Source organism: Tasmannia lanceolata, unplaced genomic scaffold (genome assembly GCF_043159265.1).
Source record: "Tasmannia lanceolata isolate RefF3 unplaced genomic scaffold, GAP_Taslan_0.1 ptg000006l, whole genome shotgun sequence".
NCBI classification, from domain to species: domain Eukaryota; kingdom Viridiplantae; phylum Streptophyta; class Magnoliopsida; order Canellales; family Winteraceae; genus Tasmannia; species Tasmannia lanceolata.
In genome coordinates, this window is record NW_027518683.1 from 1,863,976 (window position 1) to 1,881,859 (window position 17,884).

At 37.3% G+C, this 17,884-nt stretch overlaps 1 protein-coding gene and 1 long non-coding RNA gene across 9 annotated transcripts; one reads left to right on the forward strand and one right to left on the reverse strand.

The window, feature by feature from the left end:
* Positions 1-138: 138 nt before the first annotated feature.
* On the reverse strand, positions 139-15,015 carry LOC143879214 (uncharacterized). 8 transcript variants are annotated; one of them, XR_013251170.1, is made up of 7 exons: positions 14,328-15,014; positions 14,029-14,215; positions 12,348-12,458; positions 7,264-8,183; positions 3,470-3,888; positions 912-1,168; positions 139-297 (listed from the first exon to the last, which is right to left on the reverse strand). XR_013251170.1 is itself a non-coding variant. In XM_077381457.1 (6 exons), the coding sequence occupies exons 4-6, from the start codon at positions 8,191-8,193 to the stop codon at positions 1,072-1,074; spliced, it is 1,446 nt and encodes a 481-aa protein (XP_077237572.1). In that variant the 5' UTR covers positions 8,194-8,227; positions 12,348-12,458; positions 14,029-14,215; positions 14,328-15,015; the 3' UTR covers positions 854-1,071. The 8 variants fall into 8 exon arrangements, 7 of the variants coding, with proteins under 7 accessions (XP_077237572.1, XP_077237571.1, XP_077237578.1 ...); XM_077381457.1 differs by lacking the exon at positions 139-297 and having other exon boundaries at positions 854-1,168; positions 7,264-8,227; positions 14,328-15,015; XM_077381456.1 differs by lacking the exon at positions 139-297 and having other exon boundaries at positions 854-1,168.
* LOC143879217 (uncharacterized) lies at positions 14,291-17,152 on the forward strand. Its single transcript, XR_013251171.1, has 3 exons — positions 14,291-15,083; positions 15,172-15,388; positions 16,652-17,152. It is a non-coding gene; the product is annotated as an uncharacterized LOC143879217 (long non-coding RNA).
* The last annotated feature ends 732 nt before the right edge of the window (positions 17,153-17,884 follow it).

Here is a 17,884-nt window from a genome sequence, read left to right on the forward strand (position 1 = left end):
TTATTTTATATGATATGGGTGTACTTAACATTTTATGAGATAGTGGTATTTTTGTCATTTTCAATGAGATAGAGATATTATTGTCATTTTTCATGAGATCGCGTATTTATCATTTTGAATGAGACATGTATTTTGGCTATTTTCCATGAGAGGAGTACCTAGGTCATTTTTCCATGAGATATAGGGGGGTTGAAGGCGCCTTTGTGAACCTTGTAGGGCTATATTTCATTGTGTTCCAGTCCAACAGGCGCCTTACAAATACCGCGCCACGGTCCAAATCTCTCACGAACAAGGTGTCTGGAAAGACAAATGGAGGGGAGCAAACATGTAAGATAAAACTAAATTCGACAGCAAATGTAAAGAATCAAATCATGTTTTGGGTTTTTGAGGTCAAAAGGAACACTAGAAAAAATCAAGAACAAGCAAAATCATGGAATAACTTCTATGATTCAAATATTAAATCGCCATGCAATCAAGGAATACTTCTTCGATTACAATGGAATCTGGGAATACTGTGTGATTCATTAAAAATCAGCATGGAGAGCAGGAGGGGCAATTCTCCCAATGCCTTCACCATTTATCATTTTTTTGGCATTTGAATATTAATAGAGAAATGCTGCTCTTCAATGTCTTCACAGGGTTGGTGTAAGCAAATGTGCCCATAACTATAGTCTACATGTAAGCATCAAGGCTGAAAGAATGTTGGAGAGATTAAGATACATGGTTGGTGTGCTAGGACATGATTACAAGGCCAAAAATAACCATTATAGTAAGCTATTTATTTGTTTGAATGGTAATAATCATAGGAATAAAAATTAAAAAACCAGTTGTAGGAAAAATAAATTCAAGTATATATGGAAATAATAATAATTTAATAAGAATAATGATAAATTGATCGTATCCCAACTCACATGATTTAAACCAAAACCCAAAGCACAACTCTTTGGATCTGCTGCAGAATAAACACAGAGGGCAGCATAGTAAATGAAACTATTCATAGGAAATTTCGCACCAAAATATCCTATTTTGATGGTGTATATTTAACTCAACCAGCATGGATGAGCAGAGCATTCAGAATCTACAGCAAAGAAGAGCTAGCCTCCATCCCCGGTGCCTACGGTCAGCTTTCGCCATCTTCACAGGGCTACTATTCCACTCCGAGTGTAATCTGTAGAATTCAATAATCAGAACAAGTTCAATTATTCAAAAAAAAAAAAAAGAGGGAACAGAACAAGTTCTTGGTTATTCATTTAGATAACTGGAAAACACAGATGTAAAGATAGCCAAATAATTGGACAAGTGAAAAGGAAACGGAATTTCACCCTGAACAGGAGCAGTTATGCAGATTGAAAGGAAAAGGCATTAAGGTACTGATCACTTGAGAAGGAAATTTTCGAAAACTCGAGGTTAAATCAATCATTTGGCTGAGAAATGGAGCAGTGTTTTCCTGTAATAAATGAAAAAGAAGCCACAACGCCTATACTTTGGTTCTAAATTGTGTGTCCAATCGAAGAGCCCCCATTAATTATGGAATTCCAGATGGTGGGGCTGTTTCCAGGTTGGCCCGGTGATGGTGCTATTAAATTGTTACCAGAAAGAATGTTCAACAGTGTCGTGCTGGATCACGACCTTTTATCATTTTATCCAAGTCCAAAACACCAAAGAGCATTGGTAAGCAGCATAGTTATGTTATTCAAAAAATATCAAAAACTTGCATTTCAAACAAATTACAATGTTAGATTCACAAGAAAGTCTTAAAACAAAACTACATGGGATTAGGTTTGGTCAAAATGCTTGCATTCATAATTCTTTGTATGGATGGGCATCTGAGTTGTTCTAGGATGGACCTCATTAATTTTGCTAGATTATATAATGTGGCTTTCAACCATATAATGTGGCTTCTAGATGTCTTTTCCTGCTCAAGATTTCAACTCAACACAAGCCTACATGATATTACATGCAACAATGTGGCAATCAGTTAGCAAATTTCTGCCAAACTATTGCCTACTGGTATATGCTGTGATATCCATAATTTCATGCCATCATTAATGAAGAAGGATCGGGTGGCAAATTGATGAAATAGGCTGAAAACCATCCTACAAATGCAATTTGTTAATCAAAAAGTTAAAAATAAAATAAGAGAATCACTTCCAACAATACACTGAACTTGGAAAACAGAACAAACGATGCAACAAAAACTGGATCCAGCCCATTTGATTTGAAATGGACTCAAACTTTTTGTTCAGCATGGGAAGAGTTTTAAAGTAGAATAGTGAACCTTTTTTTTTTCAACGGTAGAGTAGTGAACTTGTTAAGGAACACGAAATGGGTTTAGCATGCAATTGCTCAAGTTGTACAAATCTACATTATTCGATGAGAAGGAACCTATTACAACAATTACGTGATTCTAGTACAGGCCTGCAGGGGAGGCAGTTGAATGAAAAGTCCCCATCTGGATGCCCATTTGCTTTTGAAGGACAAAACATTATAGAGGTAGACATCATCAAAATCTAATTTCCCTGGTCGATCAGGTTCAGGTTAGCATGGAACATAACCTATGCTCAACCTTTTGTTAGCTCTCTTTCTCATTGTGAAAGGAAAATTGTTAACAGATGAGGACTAGTTGTCTGTAGAATTTCTGGTGTTCCATACACAGATCAAGATGCATTTTGTTGTGGACAATGCCACTGTTTCATTGCTAGTGATCCTAGGAACATGAAAGACCTATCCGAAATTAATGTGCCCCTCCACTGGTGCAATTTGTGGACTAGTGAAAATTAAGGGGTGGCCTCATATCATGTCAGCCGATCCTGGCCATCCCACCAATGGGAGTAGTAGGTAGGCATTGCCTGAGCATATCACCTGCCCTTTCCCAGATTATTAAAATCACTTGTTATCATTTGAAGTTAACTGAGTGCAATTTTGTCCCTACAAAAGTACTTTTCTCATGCTAAAAAACCACTTCGAATGGATAGTTCCTACTTCTGCTTGTCAGGGATGAAACTCTTGAATCAGTATGGAGATAAATATTTCTTTTTCCCGCATGAAAACAAATAGCAGAACTGGACTAGAATTTTCCCCGTTTAGAGTTTTTACAATGGAATTTCAAATGCTGTGATTTCTCCTCTTTTTTTTGCTCGGTAAGCTGGGATTGAACCTGAGACTCTAGTATGAGATACAAAACCTCCACAATTAAGCCGCGGGTCTAACCCTCATTTCTCATCTCTTATGCCTCCCATATATTCAGACTATATGCATTAATAAACGTGCACAAAAAAAATGATGACAAACTGGATAGACAAAGAAGGACAAAATGGATATCCAGGGAAAGAAAAGATGGAAACTAGGATAGAGAATAAAAACGATGGCAAATTGAATAGAGAATGAAAACAACGTAGGTAGGTCAGTCGAAACCAAAAAATGTATTTGCATATAAATCTCAAAAACTTGGTGATAAGATCATACTTACATGGGAAAAGCAAAGGAACGTGTGCTGGCTGTGCTGCTATCTGATCGAAGAGAGATGCTACCAGAATATGGTATTGGCCCCGAGTATGCTATGGGACCTGAGACGGAATTCATCCCAGCGAAACTCGACTCCCCATGACCATGTTGAATAAATAAACTCCTTGTCGAACCGGTTAGGCTGTCTAGGGCCCAATCGTCGAGCTCAGACAGAATTAGATTCCCACGAGATTGCTGCCATTCTGCATTTTCTATACTCTCTTCTCTGTCACTCATCATTGGCGGTGAAGATTCGAAACCAGAAGTAAAGGGCCCACTCTCCACCTTACTATCGATGGGAAAATCCTCGGTGTTACTGCTGTTGATGGACACTTCTGCAGAAGTCCCAACTAAATTTTCCAAGTTTTCCTTTTCATTTGGAGCCTGTGATATCACATCCACACAATTTATCACATTTCAAGATGCTGTAAATCTTTCGTACTCACGCACATGCAGATAGGCGCACCCATAGAAAGATACTTCTTTACATTCACTGGGTATGTTTTTGTATGAAAAAATATGCCCATAAACGTGTTATTGTATTGTTAATTGTTACAAAATGAAATATTAAGAAGTCAGAGAATAGTAAAGATGTGAGGAGATCAAGAGAAGGCTCATTTTTGGAGAACTTGCAGAAAAGTTGGGTTTTCAAAATAATGAATATTGTAGTAAAATATCTATGTTAACTTGATAGCAAAACACAAGCATGCTAATGTATGGATGCACAGACAGAAAAATGTGACTGATAAAGGTAGGGAAAGATAACAATCAAATGGGTTTCAAGGATGGCTCCCAGATGGACCCCCCTGAGCCTGGCTTGTTTAAATTAAACTTAGGTGCTCCTAGCCTCAGTAACCCAGCCTGGCTGGTATTGGAGGCCTTCTCAGAGACGAATCCGGTGGTACCAAATGGGCCTTCTCTGACCCTATAGGTTTCAAGGATTCTAACGAGCTAGAAGTAACGGCCATTCTTCAGGGCAATGGCGGCTAGAGGGGAGTTGGATAATATTATTGTGAAGGGAGATTCTCTTAACGCGATTAGATGGTTAGACGGGAGGCGCCCACACACGTCGTGATTCTCTGATATCACTGACGAGATATTGGACACTGTGGAGGGCAACCGGGTTAGGTTTCATTATACTCAGTCATCGGCTAATGCGGAGGCGGACTGACTAGGTCAGGGTAGAGTTGATTGGCCTTCGTTAGATATCTTCAACTACTTACCTACTTAATTTTTATTTTTCTAAATGCCTAATCATTATCTTTGTTCCCTCGACCTCCTCGGTGGTATCTTCTTTTTTCTCTCTAATAAAATACCATCAGTTAAAAAAAATCCAATAATATGCAGAGTGCACAAACCAATAGAGTTAGAAACCAAAAGTAGAAATCTCTAATGTTCGTTCACTTGGATATTCCTCTAAATAGATCGACGCTTTCCTCTAAATAGTATGAAAAGTTTAAACCGGTCGATATTTGACTTATAGAAATGCCTTCCGAAGCTTCTGCCATAAATTTAATATTCATGTCTTCAACATATAGAAGATTAAGGGAATTCCACCATTCTTAAAAATGTCATGATGGATATTCTAAGTGTAAAATTCTTGATGGGGGCTTGGCATATAGGAAAAAAGTCATTCCTCCAGCTACAACTTATAAGCCTCTAGGTAGAATATTTTAGGAGCCATGCCAGGACTTACAAGTCTCTGCCACAGACCAACAAATGTCCCATCATGTCAACAAATAATGGCAGAACACATCAGTTTTTTTTTTTTTTTTTTTGAAAAAAAGGAAAATTACTGAAAACACCCCTTGACCAATGTTTCTCAACAAAAATCCCCCAAATCTGTTTTTTTATTTCTATAATGACCTGTACAGACTTTTGATATTTTTTGCCTATTACGTCATTTTTTAATGATAAAATGAACAATGTAAATAGAGTGCATCTCTCTCTCTCTCTCTCTCTCTCTCTCTCTCTCTCTCTCTCTCTCTCTCTCTCTCTCTCTCTCTCTCTCTCTCTCTCTCTCTCTCCATGACCGAATTAAGTTTTCCCTGAAAAAGCTCTCTTTGATGGGGACCATCCCAGGGACCATATTCTAATTTTAAGTACCATTAAGGTTTCTTTTATGAGGGGTACCACAATCTTTTCTCGCCAATATCAATTTGTTTCTTTATGGTGTAGGTACCTAAAATAGGGCTCACATGTTTTATAAAGAAAATCCAAGTGATTGGGCCATTTAAGTCATTTTAAATTAATCACTTAAGTTGTTAAGTGACCATAAGATTTCTCATTTCAGCATGAGAGAGTAATTGTATTTGTGCGACTTTAAGTAGAATAGTTTTCATGATGGATTTGAAAAGTCCTAGTTTATTTGTAGTAGGGTTTGAGTCCACGTAATGAGAGTTATTGAGTCATTAGGAGTTGACTAAGTCATTTGACATTTGTCTTGCTGATATTGGTAAAATTAGGAGTCCTTGAAGTGTTAAGAATTTTTTTCTAAGGAAAGTCTATGAACAGAGAGTCTTAAGTTGATAGGAGTCCCATTGAAGTAGGAATTGAAATTTACAACTTGTTTAGGTGATTTTAAGAGTCTTAATCCTTCTCTAATCATAAATTTCATGGGTTTTGAAGTATCTATAAATTGTAAAGGCCTTAGCTACCATGATATGATTGAATAAAATTGAGTTTATACTCCCAAGCTTGGTTGCCAACCATTGCTATCTCTCTCACTCCTCTATCTCTCTCTCTAGGAGAGCATCAGTCCTCTGTCCTCCTTCCCTTTCTTTCCTAGTACTCTCTTTCTTTCTCTTCCCAGAAAAGTAATCTGTGAACCCTGGATCTGCATCACTCTCTACCTCCCTCCCTCCCTCTTAATCAAACCGAATCTCCTACCTTTAAAACGATAAATCCCCTACGATTACAAAAAAACGATAACTCCCCTCCTCTGGCCCGAACCTTCTCCATTTTAGAGAAATCTCCACTCCTTACAACCACAAATGGTGGTCTCTCTCTCTCTCTCTCTCTCTCTCTCTCTCTCTCTCTCTCTCTCTCTCTCTCTCTCTCTCTCTCTCTCTCTCTCTCTCTCTCTCTCTCTCACCCGAATTGAATGTCCTCTCCTTTAAACGGATAATTGCCCTCCTCCAACACGAATCCCTCTCTGTTTTTAGTAGAAATCTCCACTCCTTGCAACTACAAGTGCTGGTTGGTGAACTCTTGAGTTGTCAACAAAAGCATTCTGTGAAACAATTTGGTATTCTCGCCATGAGCAACAGAGAGCCTTAAGGAGATATTTTAGGGAGCTGCCTATTACCTTTGAACAAATAAACAGAATTTTAGTTGAGAGTAAAATTTGTAAAGGAAATAAAGCTATCGAGGCACGGTAATTTTAACTTGTGTGGGATTTTCATTGATGAACATTGTTTTTTTTTTTTGTGTGTGTGGGGGGGGGAGGTGCACAATTTTCCGTTTAAAAGGGGCTAAACCAATTTTACACAGAAAAAGAAGAGGAACATTTTGGTTTTTTCGCTTTATAAGCTAAATATAAAAAAGTTGAAGAATCATGTTCAACTGAGTAGTTATTCGAAGTACGGTAATTTTAATTTGTGGGGAATTTTCATTGATGAACTTTGATTGGGAAGGGGCAATTTTCCCTTTAAAAGAAGCTAAAACAAATTTCCAACAAAAAAGAACAGGTGCATTTTGGTTTTTCTCGCTTTATAAGCTAAATATAAAAAAGTTGAAGAATCATGTTCAACCGAGTACCTGATCAGACTGATGGTTTTCATCCTCATCGGAACTGGACGAATCGGCATGCCAGTTGCTCATGGCTGAATCTTGTACCAAATGCAATTCATCGAGCACAACCGTTTCCTCAGACATACCATTTACAGTCTCCTCTGTTGCATCAACATCACCTGCACCTTCCTCTAGTAAGCGATCAGGACTGCTGGAGTGACCGGCATTATCGTCATCAGAAATATGATGTTCTTCAAAATTCAATAATTTCAGACCATCTGAAATAGGTAATGCACAGTCCAATACTTCTTTGGTCAAAGTTCTATTTTCATCCAAATCAGATTGTGGGAAGCCTCTGAATTTCTCCGTGTGGTCTACCACATTTTCTACCAAAGTTTTGTCCAGGGAAGGCACCCCTTCATCAATGCAAATGTCCTTGATGACATGATAATTTCTCTCTTTGAAACAAACTATTAGCTCTGGCAGTTCAAGTTCCATGACATTTTTGTCAGTATAGAAATTCATTTCTTTTTCAGACAACTCAAACTCGGTAGCGGGATTAGAATATGAGGTAACCTTACCTCCACCCTCACTTGTGGTTCCACAAATGGAATCACCTGTCTCCATATAAGAATGAGGCAAGGGTGCATCCCCATGCCCATCTTTGTTTAATTTTTCAGTTGGCAATAGATCAACAACAACTCCGTAGTTCTCATTCTCTAGCGCATCCCAATGCCCATCTTCGTATAATTTTTCAGTTGGCAATAGATCTACAACCGCTTCGTAGTTCTCATTATCTAGCTCAGATGCAATTTCACATTTTCCTTCCCTTCCAACCATGTAATCGGCCTTCAATAATCCAGGCTCCACAGGGTCGTAATCATATTCAAGAACTTTGGATGCAGATTCAACAACCAGAGAAGAATGACAACATTTGGGTTCGGTATCTGCAGGCATATGCGATTCTCAATAATTGGAGAATAGGTTGAACCTAAAATATCAAAAGAAAATATCCATGTTCATGTGTAAAGAGAAAAGATTAACAGCAAAAGAAGGGAAAGAAAACCACTATACACAAAATGCCAAGAAGATACTTTCGGGTTCTCATCAAAGAAGAAGATGATAAAGAGAAAGATTTGGGAAGAGGAAAGTGCACCATCTATGTTGGGTACTTCAATATCAAAATACCATGAGTCATGCCAAGTTTATAAGAAGATTACCCCTTAGAAGCAATATCACATAAGCAAAGGTATAAGAATAAATGCCTTGGGATGAAAAATGAAAGGCAAAACTACCTGTAAGCAAATGGATAGGTATTGATCATTTCCAACTTGTCCACAATGTACTATAATCGCATCCTCACAAACAGAAGAAGAAGATAAAGAGGGAGGATTCAGGGAGAGCAAAACGCACCATCTATGTTATGTACTTCAATATTAAAATACCATGATTATGACAATTTATAAGAATACCCCTCAGTACCAATACCCTATAAGCAAAGGTTTAAGGAAAAATGCCTACGGATGCAAAATGAAAGACAAAACTACACTTTAGCCACTGTATAGATATTGATCATTTCCAACTTGTCCGCGGTGTACTATAGTCACATCCTCCTAAATGCTTTTGTAAACATGATTGCTAGCTCTAAGTTAGCACATGATTTGCACAAGTTATATTTCCATCTTCCACTCTGCACTTGACTTGGCAGCCATCTTTTAGGACATGTCAACTTCTCCATGCAAACCCATTGCCGTCATTCATATTGTCATGCATGCTTGAACAATAGTAACAATGCTTTGATGTAATTAGAACTTCTGGCTGTCTGTTTCATCAATCTAGCCATGGGATTCCAATGGAACTCTAATACCATCTAGAAGAAGACAAAAAAAAATTGAGAAGAAAAATAACTTATGGATCATCATATTAAGCCTCAATTTCTGGAGCGGGAAGTAAGTGTGAGATGGGATGCAGGATGAGGAAGCAGTAAGCATATGGTCTAAAAAAGAGAAAATGTGGAAAGCAAAAAATTCGCAAAGTAAAGAGGAACTGTGTGGGAAGTGTCATCAAAGCCAATTGAAGAATCGAACAGGGCATCACTTTTATCGCATTAGGTGGATATGTGTGGAATCTATAGATTAACAGCTGAACATAGGGATCACGGCAAAGAAATACTATTCCCTGCCACCTGTCAGTCGGGTGCATCGAAGGTTCATTCATAAGTAAGTTAGTAACAATAGCTAATTCAAAGAGTGAAAGGGATATGCCCTAACTAAGATGGACCAGAAGTGCAGCGGTGAGCCCCTCATAGACCAATAGATTGAGATCCACAGTCCATTTTGGATCCAAATCAAGCTCGTTCCTCGATTACTAATCCCTTTAGGGTGTGTTTGGATTATAGGAATCAGGAATCGGTATAGGTATCAAATTCCAATCCCATTCCAATTCCGACGGTAAAGGGAATGTTAATTCTGATTCTAGTGTTTGGAAGAGCATTAGAATAAGAATTTGGTAACGACACTCTGTCCTTGGTGTTGGATGGATTTTCAAACTGAAATCTCATTTTCTCTCCTCCCAAAAACTGTCTCTCTCCCTCTCCCAAAAAAGGAACAAAGAAAAAGGAAACCTCAAATCTTCCTTCCACCCAATCAAGAATATGCTTCACTGGTTCCTTTGTTTTTTTGGTATGAACACCAAAATCAGATTTTAGAGACAATCCAGGGAAAGATTGATCTTTGTCGATAGAGGGGTTGAAAGCCAAAATGGTCTAAATTTGCAACACGAGCAGAAGATTTTTTCAATAAATGGGAGAGTACTTAAATTCCTCCTGTGTATAAATTGCAGCACAAGAGTGGATCATTCCTCCTGTGTATAGGTTACCATGAGATTCCTCCTCTCTATAAAGAAGAATTTTTATACAGTAACTACCCTTTCTGAAAATTGCAGAGTAACAAAGCATTGATCGACAAAACATTGCTTCAATCCAAAACCTTAAAATTCCATATAGCTAGAACCCAAGCAACTCAAAACCTTATTGAATTAAAGGGAAAGAAAAGAATTTCATGGTAGAAATTAAGAAAAGGAAAGACAAAACCCCAAGAAGCCCTAGATTCAAACAAGGCCCAAATCTTTTATACACCCAAAAGCTATAGTGACATGTAAATAAGTCCTTGTCGTTGTGCATATTTTTTAGGGCAGAAAGCTCTCTTTTTATAGCTTTACGCCTAGAGAGAGGGTTTCGTCCGGCAGAGAGAGAGAGAGAGAGAGAGAGAGATTTCAGGTTTTTTGGGATTTTCAGAATTTTTCTGCCCATTGGAATCAGAATACCACCTCATCGGGGCGGTAACAAGTTCCGCCCGATATTCCAACGTTTTTTCCGTTGAAGCATTCCAATTATGCTTAAAAAATTTATCCAAACATCGGCATCTAGAGCGAGAGAATCGGACACCCATTCTTACTCCCATTTCCAGCGATCCAAACGTGCGTTTAGGGAATCAATGAAGCATGTACCTCATTAGAAGCAAATAAGAAGCATATGGAAAGATAGAGGATTCTAGTAGGTTAGGGTTACAAGTCGTAACGAGGACTTCACAACTGATTTATAACTTTTAGGGATTTATTGTTTTACATGTACTATTCACTTAGATATAATGTTGAGTTTTTGGGAAAAGATTCGTACAAGTTTTATTTGAAACTTAAGATGAGTTTTTTAAGTTTTTAAATCCTTCAGCATCATTAAAAGGAAAAAAACACTCCTTTAGGCCCTATTTGGATTGCGAGAAAAACACTTCTTTTCTCAAGAAATTTTTTACATATCCACATTTTAAAGGGAAATGATATGGTTATGGATTTTTTGAGAGATATTATTATAAATTGAAGGTCTCTCTAGATAAAAATTGAACTACGGTGGTTGAAGTTACATTTTTCATGTTTAATTCTTCTGTTAAATGGGAACCAAGAAGAAATAGGCTTCCAAACAAAGCTTCAGACCAAACTAGGGAGCTTTCGGTAACTAATTAAACTACCAAATCTAGAAACATATTACAAATGTATAAGAGTTAATAATGTAAGTAAAAATACCAGTAGTTACAATTTATAATAGCATCTCATCATGGTAAAATGAAAGAACAAAAAGTAAATAACTAAGTGGTCCCCTTTGGATGTAGGGTATTTGTGCTCATGTATATTTTGTGTTCGTTTGCTCCCTATCGACATTCAGAATGAACAACAAAGGCTATATTCACAGGCATAAAAAATGAATCAATCCTCGGAATGGTGATCTCTAGCAAAAGTCAAATAGAATAACCAAGCACGGCACCTGTTTGGTCATCCTAAGAATATTTATAACATCCCTAATCAATCGCTAAAAGCATAAGAATTTCAGATAAAACATCCAAAAGTTCATGTCTAAACTTTAAATGCCGCAATCTCATGTAACCAAGAAACGACAAACTGCTGAACATACATCTATATAGGACTTTGGGGATTTCTGCAAGTAACCAAGTAAACAAAAGCAATTCTGCAGTTATGTTTCTTTTGAGGCAGTCAAGAAGAAATTTATAGAAGAGTGATAAAACAATTTACAATGGAGGGAGAAATTGCCCCGCTAAATGTATATCCCTCTAACTGCAACTAAATTTCCTTTGAGACGACGGTAAAGAAGAAATTTATAGAAGAATGAGAAAATAATTTACAAAGGAGGGAGAGATTGCCCCAATATCATTAGCATGTCTAGGGATAAGTGAAAACAAAAGGTCCTTTCAAATACAAATCCCAAATCTCGTCAATAATATGTGCCGACCTTCATGAACCCATGCTACACTTATCAGCCCAAGCAATAACATTAGAGTTCAACACTCCTATTAGCCAGGAAAAACACATTACAATCTCCAATTCTGTTAAGTACAGCCGACAGGTCCAGATTATAGAAATTTCTGAAAATTTTTGTACATTGCCTCGCTAATATATTTAAGGAGTGCAATTCTTTGTACATTGCCTGACTAAACGAGAAGCATATCAAAATAGATGTAAAATTCAATCAACATGTTTTCACACCTCACACTCACTGGAGAGAGAGAGAGAGAGAGAGAGAGAGAGAGAGAGAGAGAGATTACCCAGTCTCATGGTTTACATAAGTTGGAAATGAGTGCTTAAACAACAGCTGTCCATGATATGTTTAAGCAACTATACAATCTCTAACAATTGCGACAATTTGGCAATTCCACCTGTCAAAAAGGAATATAGTTGGTCAATACACAGTAACCATTGCAAAATTGCTAGTAGTTGCAATTATCCAACAAATTTAAAATAAAAAAGGCTACTACATGTGTGTTACAAAATCCAGAAAAATTAAGTGCTCATAATATACGAACAATTTTCATAGCTCGCAAATATTGTCACAAGAAAGCAAGTCACTTCACAAATATGGAGTGATCTTTCTTCAGATCTATGGAACAGCATTACCATAGCAACAGTTATAGATAAACAAGATCTAGTTGAAGCCTGAATAATAGGAACTCGGTTAAAACTAGATCCTACTTCATTGGGTTTGTAAACAAATGCATATCCAAAAATAAATGACAAAACAAACAGGATTCTAGGAAGACAATCTCAATAATGTAAAACACTTTATGGCATAACAGTATTCGTGGGAACTGAGATGGGGCAAGTTTGGGTATGAAATCCAATTGGATTTTTGGACAAATTTGTGCATCAGCTTGCAATCAGAAAATACAAAATTCCATCCAATCCAACTAGATAGCACGACCAATTAGCCTAAACTGAGCTGAATAGAGTAAAGATGCATAGGGGACTCCCTAATTTGGCCAATGGAATTCTGTCTGATGCGAATAAAAAAACAACAAAAAACTGTAGTGATAACTGATAACTCACATGACCATGAACAATAAAAATGCGAAAGTGGTAAAAATTCACCAGATTTCACTAAGGCAACTGAGAGAATGGAACTAAACATTTGCAGGACGAGGTACAAAGGAAATCAGATCTAACCTAAAGGCTCTCGCTTCACAAAGATAATGGCATCCAACAAATCCCTATTTACCCAGAGAAACATGGGAAACTATAAATGACAACAATTGAACTCAACTTTATTGACATAGAAAGATGCCTACTAACTTTCTAGCAAAAAATTCAATGAAGAGACTACAGTAGTACCGAAACACAACCAGGAATGGAAAAGACTTGATGACCAGACATCAAGTTAATTCAAAAGTATTAAAGCTTGAAAAAATTGTAGTCAAACAACGAACGTGAAGGCAGTTATTCTACCACCAACCAGAAGGCACCAGGAAATCAGTAACCAGGTAAGTAAACTCTAAATGGAAATCTGTCCTGTTATGAACCAAACAGAACTCATCCATTGCAGAAAATTGGGATCTGCAAAAATACAAAGATCTTTCCTCGATATATGCATACCTCGGATAAGTTTTTAAGTCAATCACAACTAGTATTTTAGCTTGATTTTATAGAGAAAACATATTTCTTTCATCAACAACCCAACTGTAAAGACAAATTCAAAAGAACTCCCATTAAAAACTGTCTATCTTAGTGTCAGATACCTAATGATCTAGCCGATTAAAACTAGGGTTTCTGTAAAAGAAATCAAATGGGTCCGTCCCAATCTTATAAAAAGAACACCAAAAGAAAAATCACAACGATTGAATCTGATATCTAAACTAGACCAAACCAGTTCACTACCTTCTAAAACATACATGCAATTGAAAAAAAAAAAAGAATAGGAGAGATTAAAAACTAAAAAAGAAAAAGAGAACTCACCTTTTGGTCGTCTAAAACCCCTCCCTTTGCCACTTTTTCTAAACGAGAAACCCAAATTTATAATTCTTCTTTTCTTCAAATATATAATTCTTCTCATAAAGTCAAATACAGAGTGGCATTTATTTTAGAAACCTCTCTCTCTCTCTCTCTCTCTCTCTCTCTCTCTCTCTCTCAACGTTCAGACTTCCTGAAAAAGCGGTAGGTTTCAGCATTAAATATCGTGACAGAAACATAAATACAGAGAGCGCATTGACAGCTAAAATTGCAACGATTACGGAGATTTCAAAGATGAGACTGACCTCGAGACTTTCCATTTCCAAAGAAAAAACGCCGGAAAGCCACATTAACCGGAGCTCCGGGCCGGAGAAAAAAGAAAAGCAATCCCTACTCTGATTCTGTAACTCTTTCTATTCTCTTTTTGTCGATTTCATTTCGAACTTGTTCAGATCATCACAATGAATTTTCAAGCAAAATAGATCTTTAGATCCAAATCGAAGTCACTGAAATCCAAGGAAACAGATTCGCATACACACAAAAAAACTATAAAAACCCTAGCAACCTTCTCTGTTTCTAGGATTCAAACCTGGAAAATCGAATCTCGAACTTCACTGAATTTTCACACGAAGAACGGCTTTGATCCAGATAAAATTCAGTACAATCTACTCAAATCGGATCGAATCGCCAAAGAGTTGAGATCTCACAAACCTTCTATGTTTCTGGTGTCAGAATCTGCGAAACCGATCAAGATCCAGTGTGAAACTTCACACAATCTCTCTGAAGCGGTGGCAAAAGCGAAAAAAGACAAGCAGTTTTTAGATATTGGATTATTCGGTGGAATGGGTATTTTATAGGAAGATACAAAAAAAAAAAAAAGGCTCTTTTTCCGTATCAGAAGGCTTGATTTTTGCTCGGGATTCCAAGTGGAATTTTTTTTGAGAGAAGACGAAGCAGAAGATAACAAAATAAGGGGAGCGCTTTTCCAGATGAGTACTTGAATTTACTTTCTCACACACCATGTGAGGACAAATTATGGGTGGAAGCGTCTAATTATAAGGGTGTGGAATATCGGTTCTCAAGTTTTGATTTTTTTTTTCTTTTAAACTCACTGCCTTTTTAACGTATCCAGTTCGTGTTCACGTGCAGGTGGCGTCCAGTCGTTGACATTCAATTTCTCTATTGTTTTTGGAAGTGACTGTTGCTATCGTACGCACTGATGTCCACAACAACGTCTCGCGATTTTCTGATAATAGAAAACGTAGAAAATCCATGACGCCAAAAACCTACACCTTCAAACGATTTGGATCTTCCAATTGTGGCCTCTAATTGGACAGTTCAAACTTTGGGGAGACAAAAATTATAGGTGGAGTTCATCTCCTTTTCTCTTCAACTAGATGGATCATATAAATTTATCAGAATTTCTGGATTTTACAATTTCGGTTCTTGGTTTACGATTTACACTAAGATCTATAATTGTAAGATCTGGACGTTCCCGAGAAATTTAAATTCAAATCCGGAGGAAAGCTCAAGATCTTACGATCGTAACAAGTGAACCGGTTCGTAACTTAAAAAAGGTTACGATTTGGATCATAGGCTACGATCATAAATCATAGCAGATCCAAAAATACAAAATATCTTATTTTCCGATGTCAAAATTTATTAACTCCAGTGATTTAATTTTAATAAAATGGCAAAACTAGATTTGGAGACTGGGATTTCTAGATGGGAATGGTGCCTAACACCTTCCATTCATGGAACCAAGCCGCTAATCCATACTTTGGTGATGAGATCACCTTTAAACGGAGTCAATTTGGGTAGTAGGCCTCCTCCTTTGTGGTGACTCTTGTCACTCCACCTAGATTCAGATCTGTGGGGGAGTAAAGTGCAGTTTACTTTAAGGAAATGATTTCAACACAACCATGTTTTGATACAAAGACGCTCATGTTTTTTGTCTTTTAGTATTTTAAGAGCTGTAAAAGGGTTTTTACGGTTCCCAAGAAGCACTTAGGTGACAATTATATTCTAAAAGACAAAATACATGAGCGCCTTAATCAAAACACGGTTGTGCTGAAATCATTTCCCTTACTTTATTGTCGAAATTGGGAAGTAAAATACACTTAAAATTCAAAATACCATGAATCTAATTAATTTCTGCCACACCCGAGCGGTGGACTAGTCCACACTACTATCCCGTTTGAAAGAAGCGATCGCGCATCATACACAAGATCACAGCCATAGATGCAAAGTATGATATGATCTCACGAGAGGGTCAATCGTGACAAAGTAGAACATTCCCCATATCATTCTGTAAACCAGGCGTAAGGTCCTAACCCTAGAGCGAGCGACAATTATATGCAAACTCAGATCATTCGTTTAGATTTTCCTCCACAGCTTTGGCAGGGTGGATTTACCAAGCTGGACATGTTGGTCCTTTTATAATTAATATTCAATGACTAATTGGATTATGAATTTACAGGGAAATTCTGAGAGAGAAGGTCTCAACCTCAACTTGCAATCTAGAGATCGAGTATAATTAACATCTTAATTATCTTGTCAAGAATTTTTTTGGCAATTAAATGAGAACCAACTCATTTTCCTCTCAACTAACTTGATTTGCACCCCACAGATTTGGATTGGTGCTTCTAATCAATAATCACGCACCCACAACTTACCACCACGGACATTGGCATGGGCTTTGTTAAAGGCAAGCAAAATGGCATTACAACGACAGAAAGCTGCAGGATGCCACTTGGCACCATAATCACATGCCACGTGGCACTCTAGCTCTTGAAACTAAAAGAATACACAACATAACGTGGGTCATGTCAATAGAGCGAGAGCCTAACGGCATGTCATGCATCCCCTCTTTCAAACTACGTTTACAACAATGCAATGGATGTGTCACCGTCCTTTATATGCATGAAATGCTGTGTGTCTTTTCCTCAGAGGATGGTTCAATGAATATTGCATTGAATTAGATTGGGAGACTTAACTGATCAGATACCATACTATGGGTGGACTTACTATAGATGGAGACTTAATTAAAGTCATCATATGGATGGATGAGATTGGGAGCTGTTTTCATAGGTAGAAGTTCACAAACTTGACTGAAGAGATTGAGGACTCTATGGAGGAGTATTCTGTCCTTTTCCAACATATTCGTTAGGACTGGATTGGAGATTTTTGATGGGCTTTCCTCCTTATTTTTTCTAGGTTGTTCTTCTTTTTCTTGTAATCTGTTTTCTTTTCATATTGTTCCAACCAACTGGGTATTAGGGTTTTCCCCTTTTCTTTTCAATAGTTAAATTTTCCATGATTCAAAAAAAGAAAAGAAAAAAAGTTCCAGTGCATGGCCCGTGTCGAAGAGTCCCATTGTGCAGATACACGTCTAAAACTTGCACTCATTGGGCAATCCTAACCATTGAATTGAAGGACTTAAGGGCAATTTTGGATATCTCGAAGGGGAAGTGATATTTACGCCCCTTTTCATCACCAGGGACACCCAGCGTCAGTGTATCAATGGCAAAAAGGGGGCTCATGTACTTTATGTCAGAAAAATCCAGAGGCTTTGATTGCACAGTACACTGGCAAATGGGTGTCCCTGGTGATAAAAGGGGCGTAAATATCATTTCCCATATATTTATTGCATAAAATCTTATATACGATTGGCTTTGAAGTTAAATATAATTAATTGTAAACAATGGTTAAAATAGTTTTAGAAATTATTGAGTCAGCGAAATGATCGGTCTTAATGTCTCATTTGCAAATGATATTAAATTAAAATATTATTATTTTAAAATAAGGACAAATTTTGGTGGCATCCAAAGAGGATTTAAATGTGGGCCATTGCTTGAGATTT

Coding starts and splice junctions, on each gene's coding strand:
- LOC143879214 (XM_077381463.1), bottom strand. CDS start 8,193: ATGCCTGCAGATACCGAACCCAAATGTTGTCATTCTTCTCTGGTTGTT. Junction 3,889..7,263: donor AAAACCATCAGTCTGATCAG/GTACTCGGTTGA, acceptor GTGATATCACAG/GCTCCAAATGAAAAGGAAAA. Junction 1,169..3,469: donor CGTTCCTTTGCTTTTCCCAT/GTAAGTATGATC, acceptor TGAATTCTACAG/ATTACACTCGGAGTGGAATA.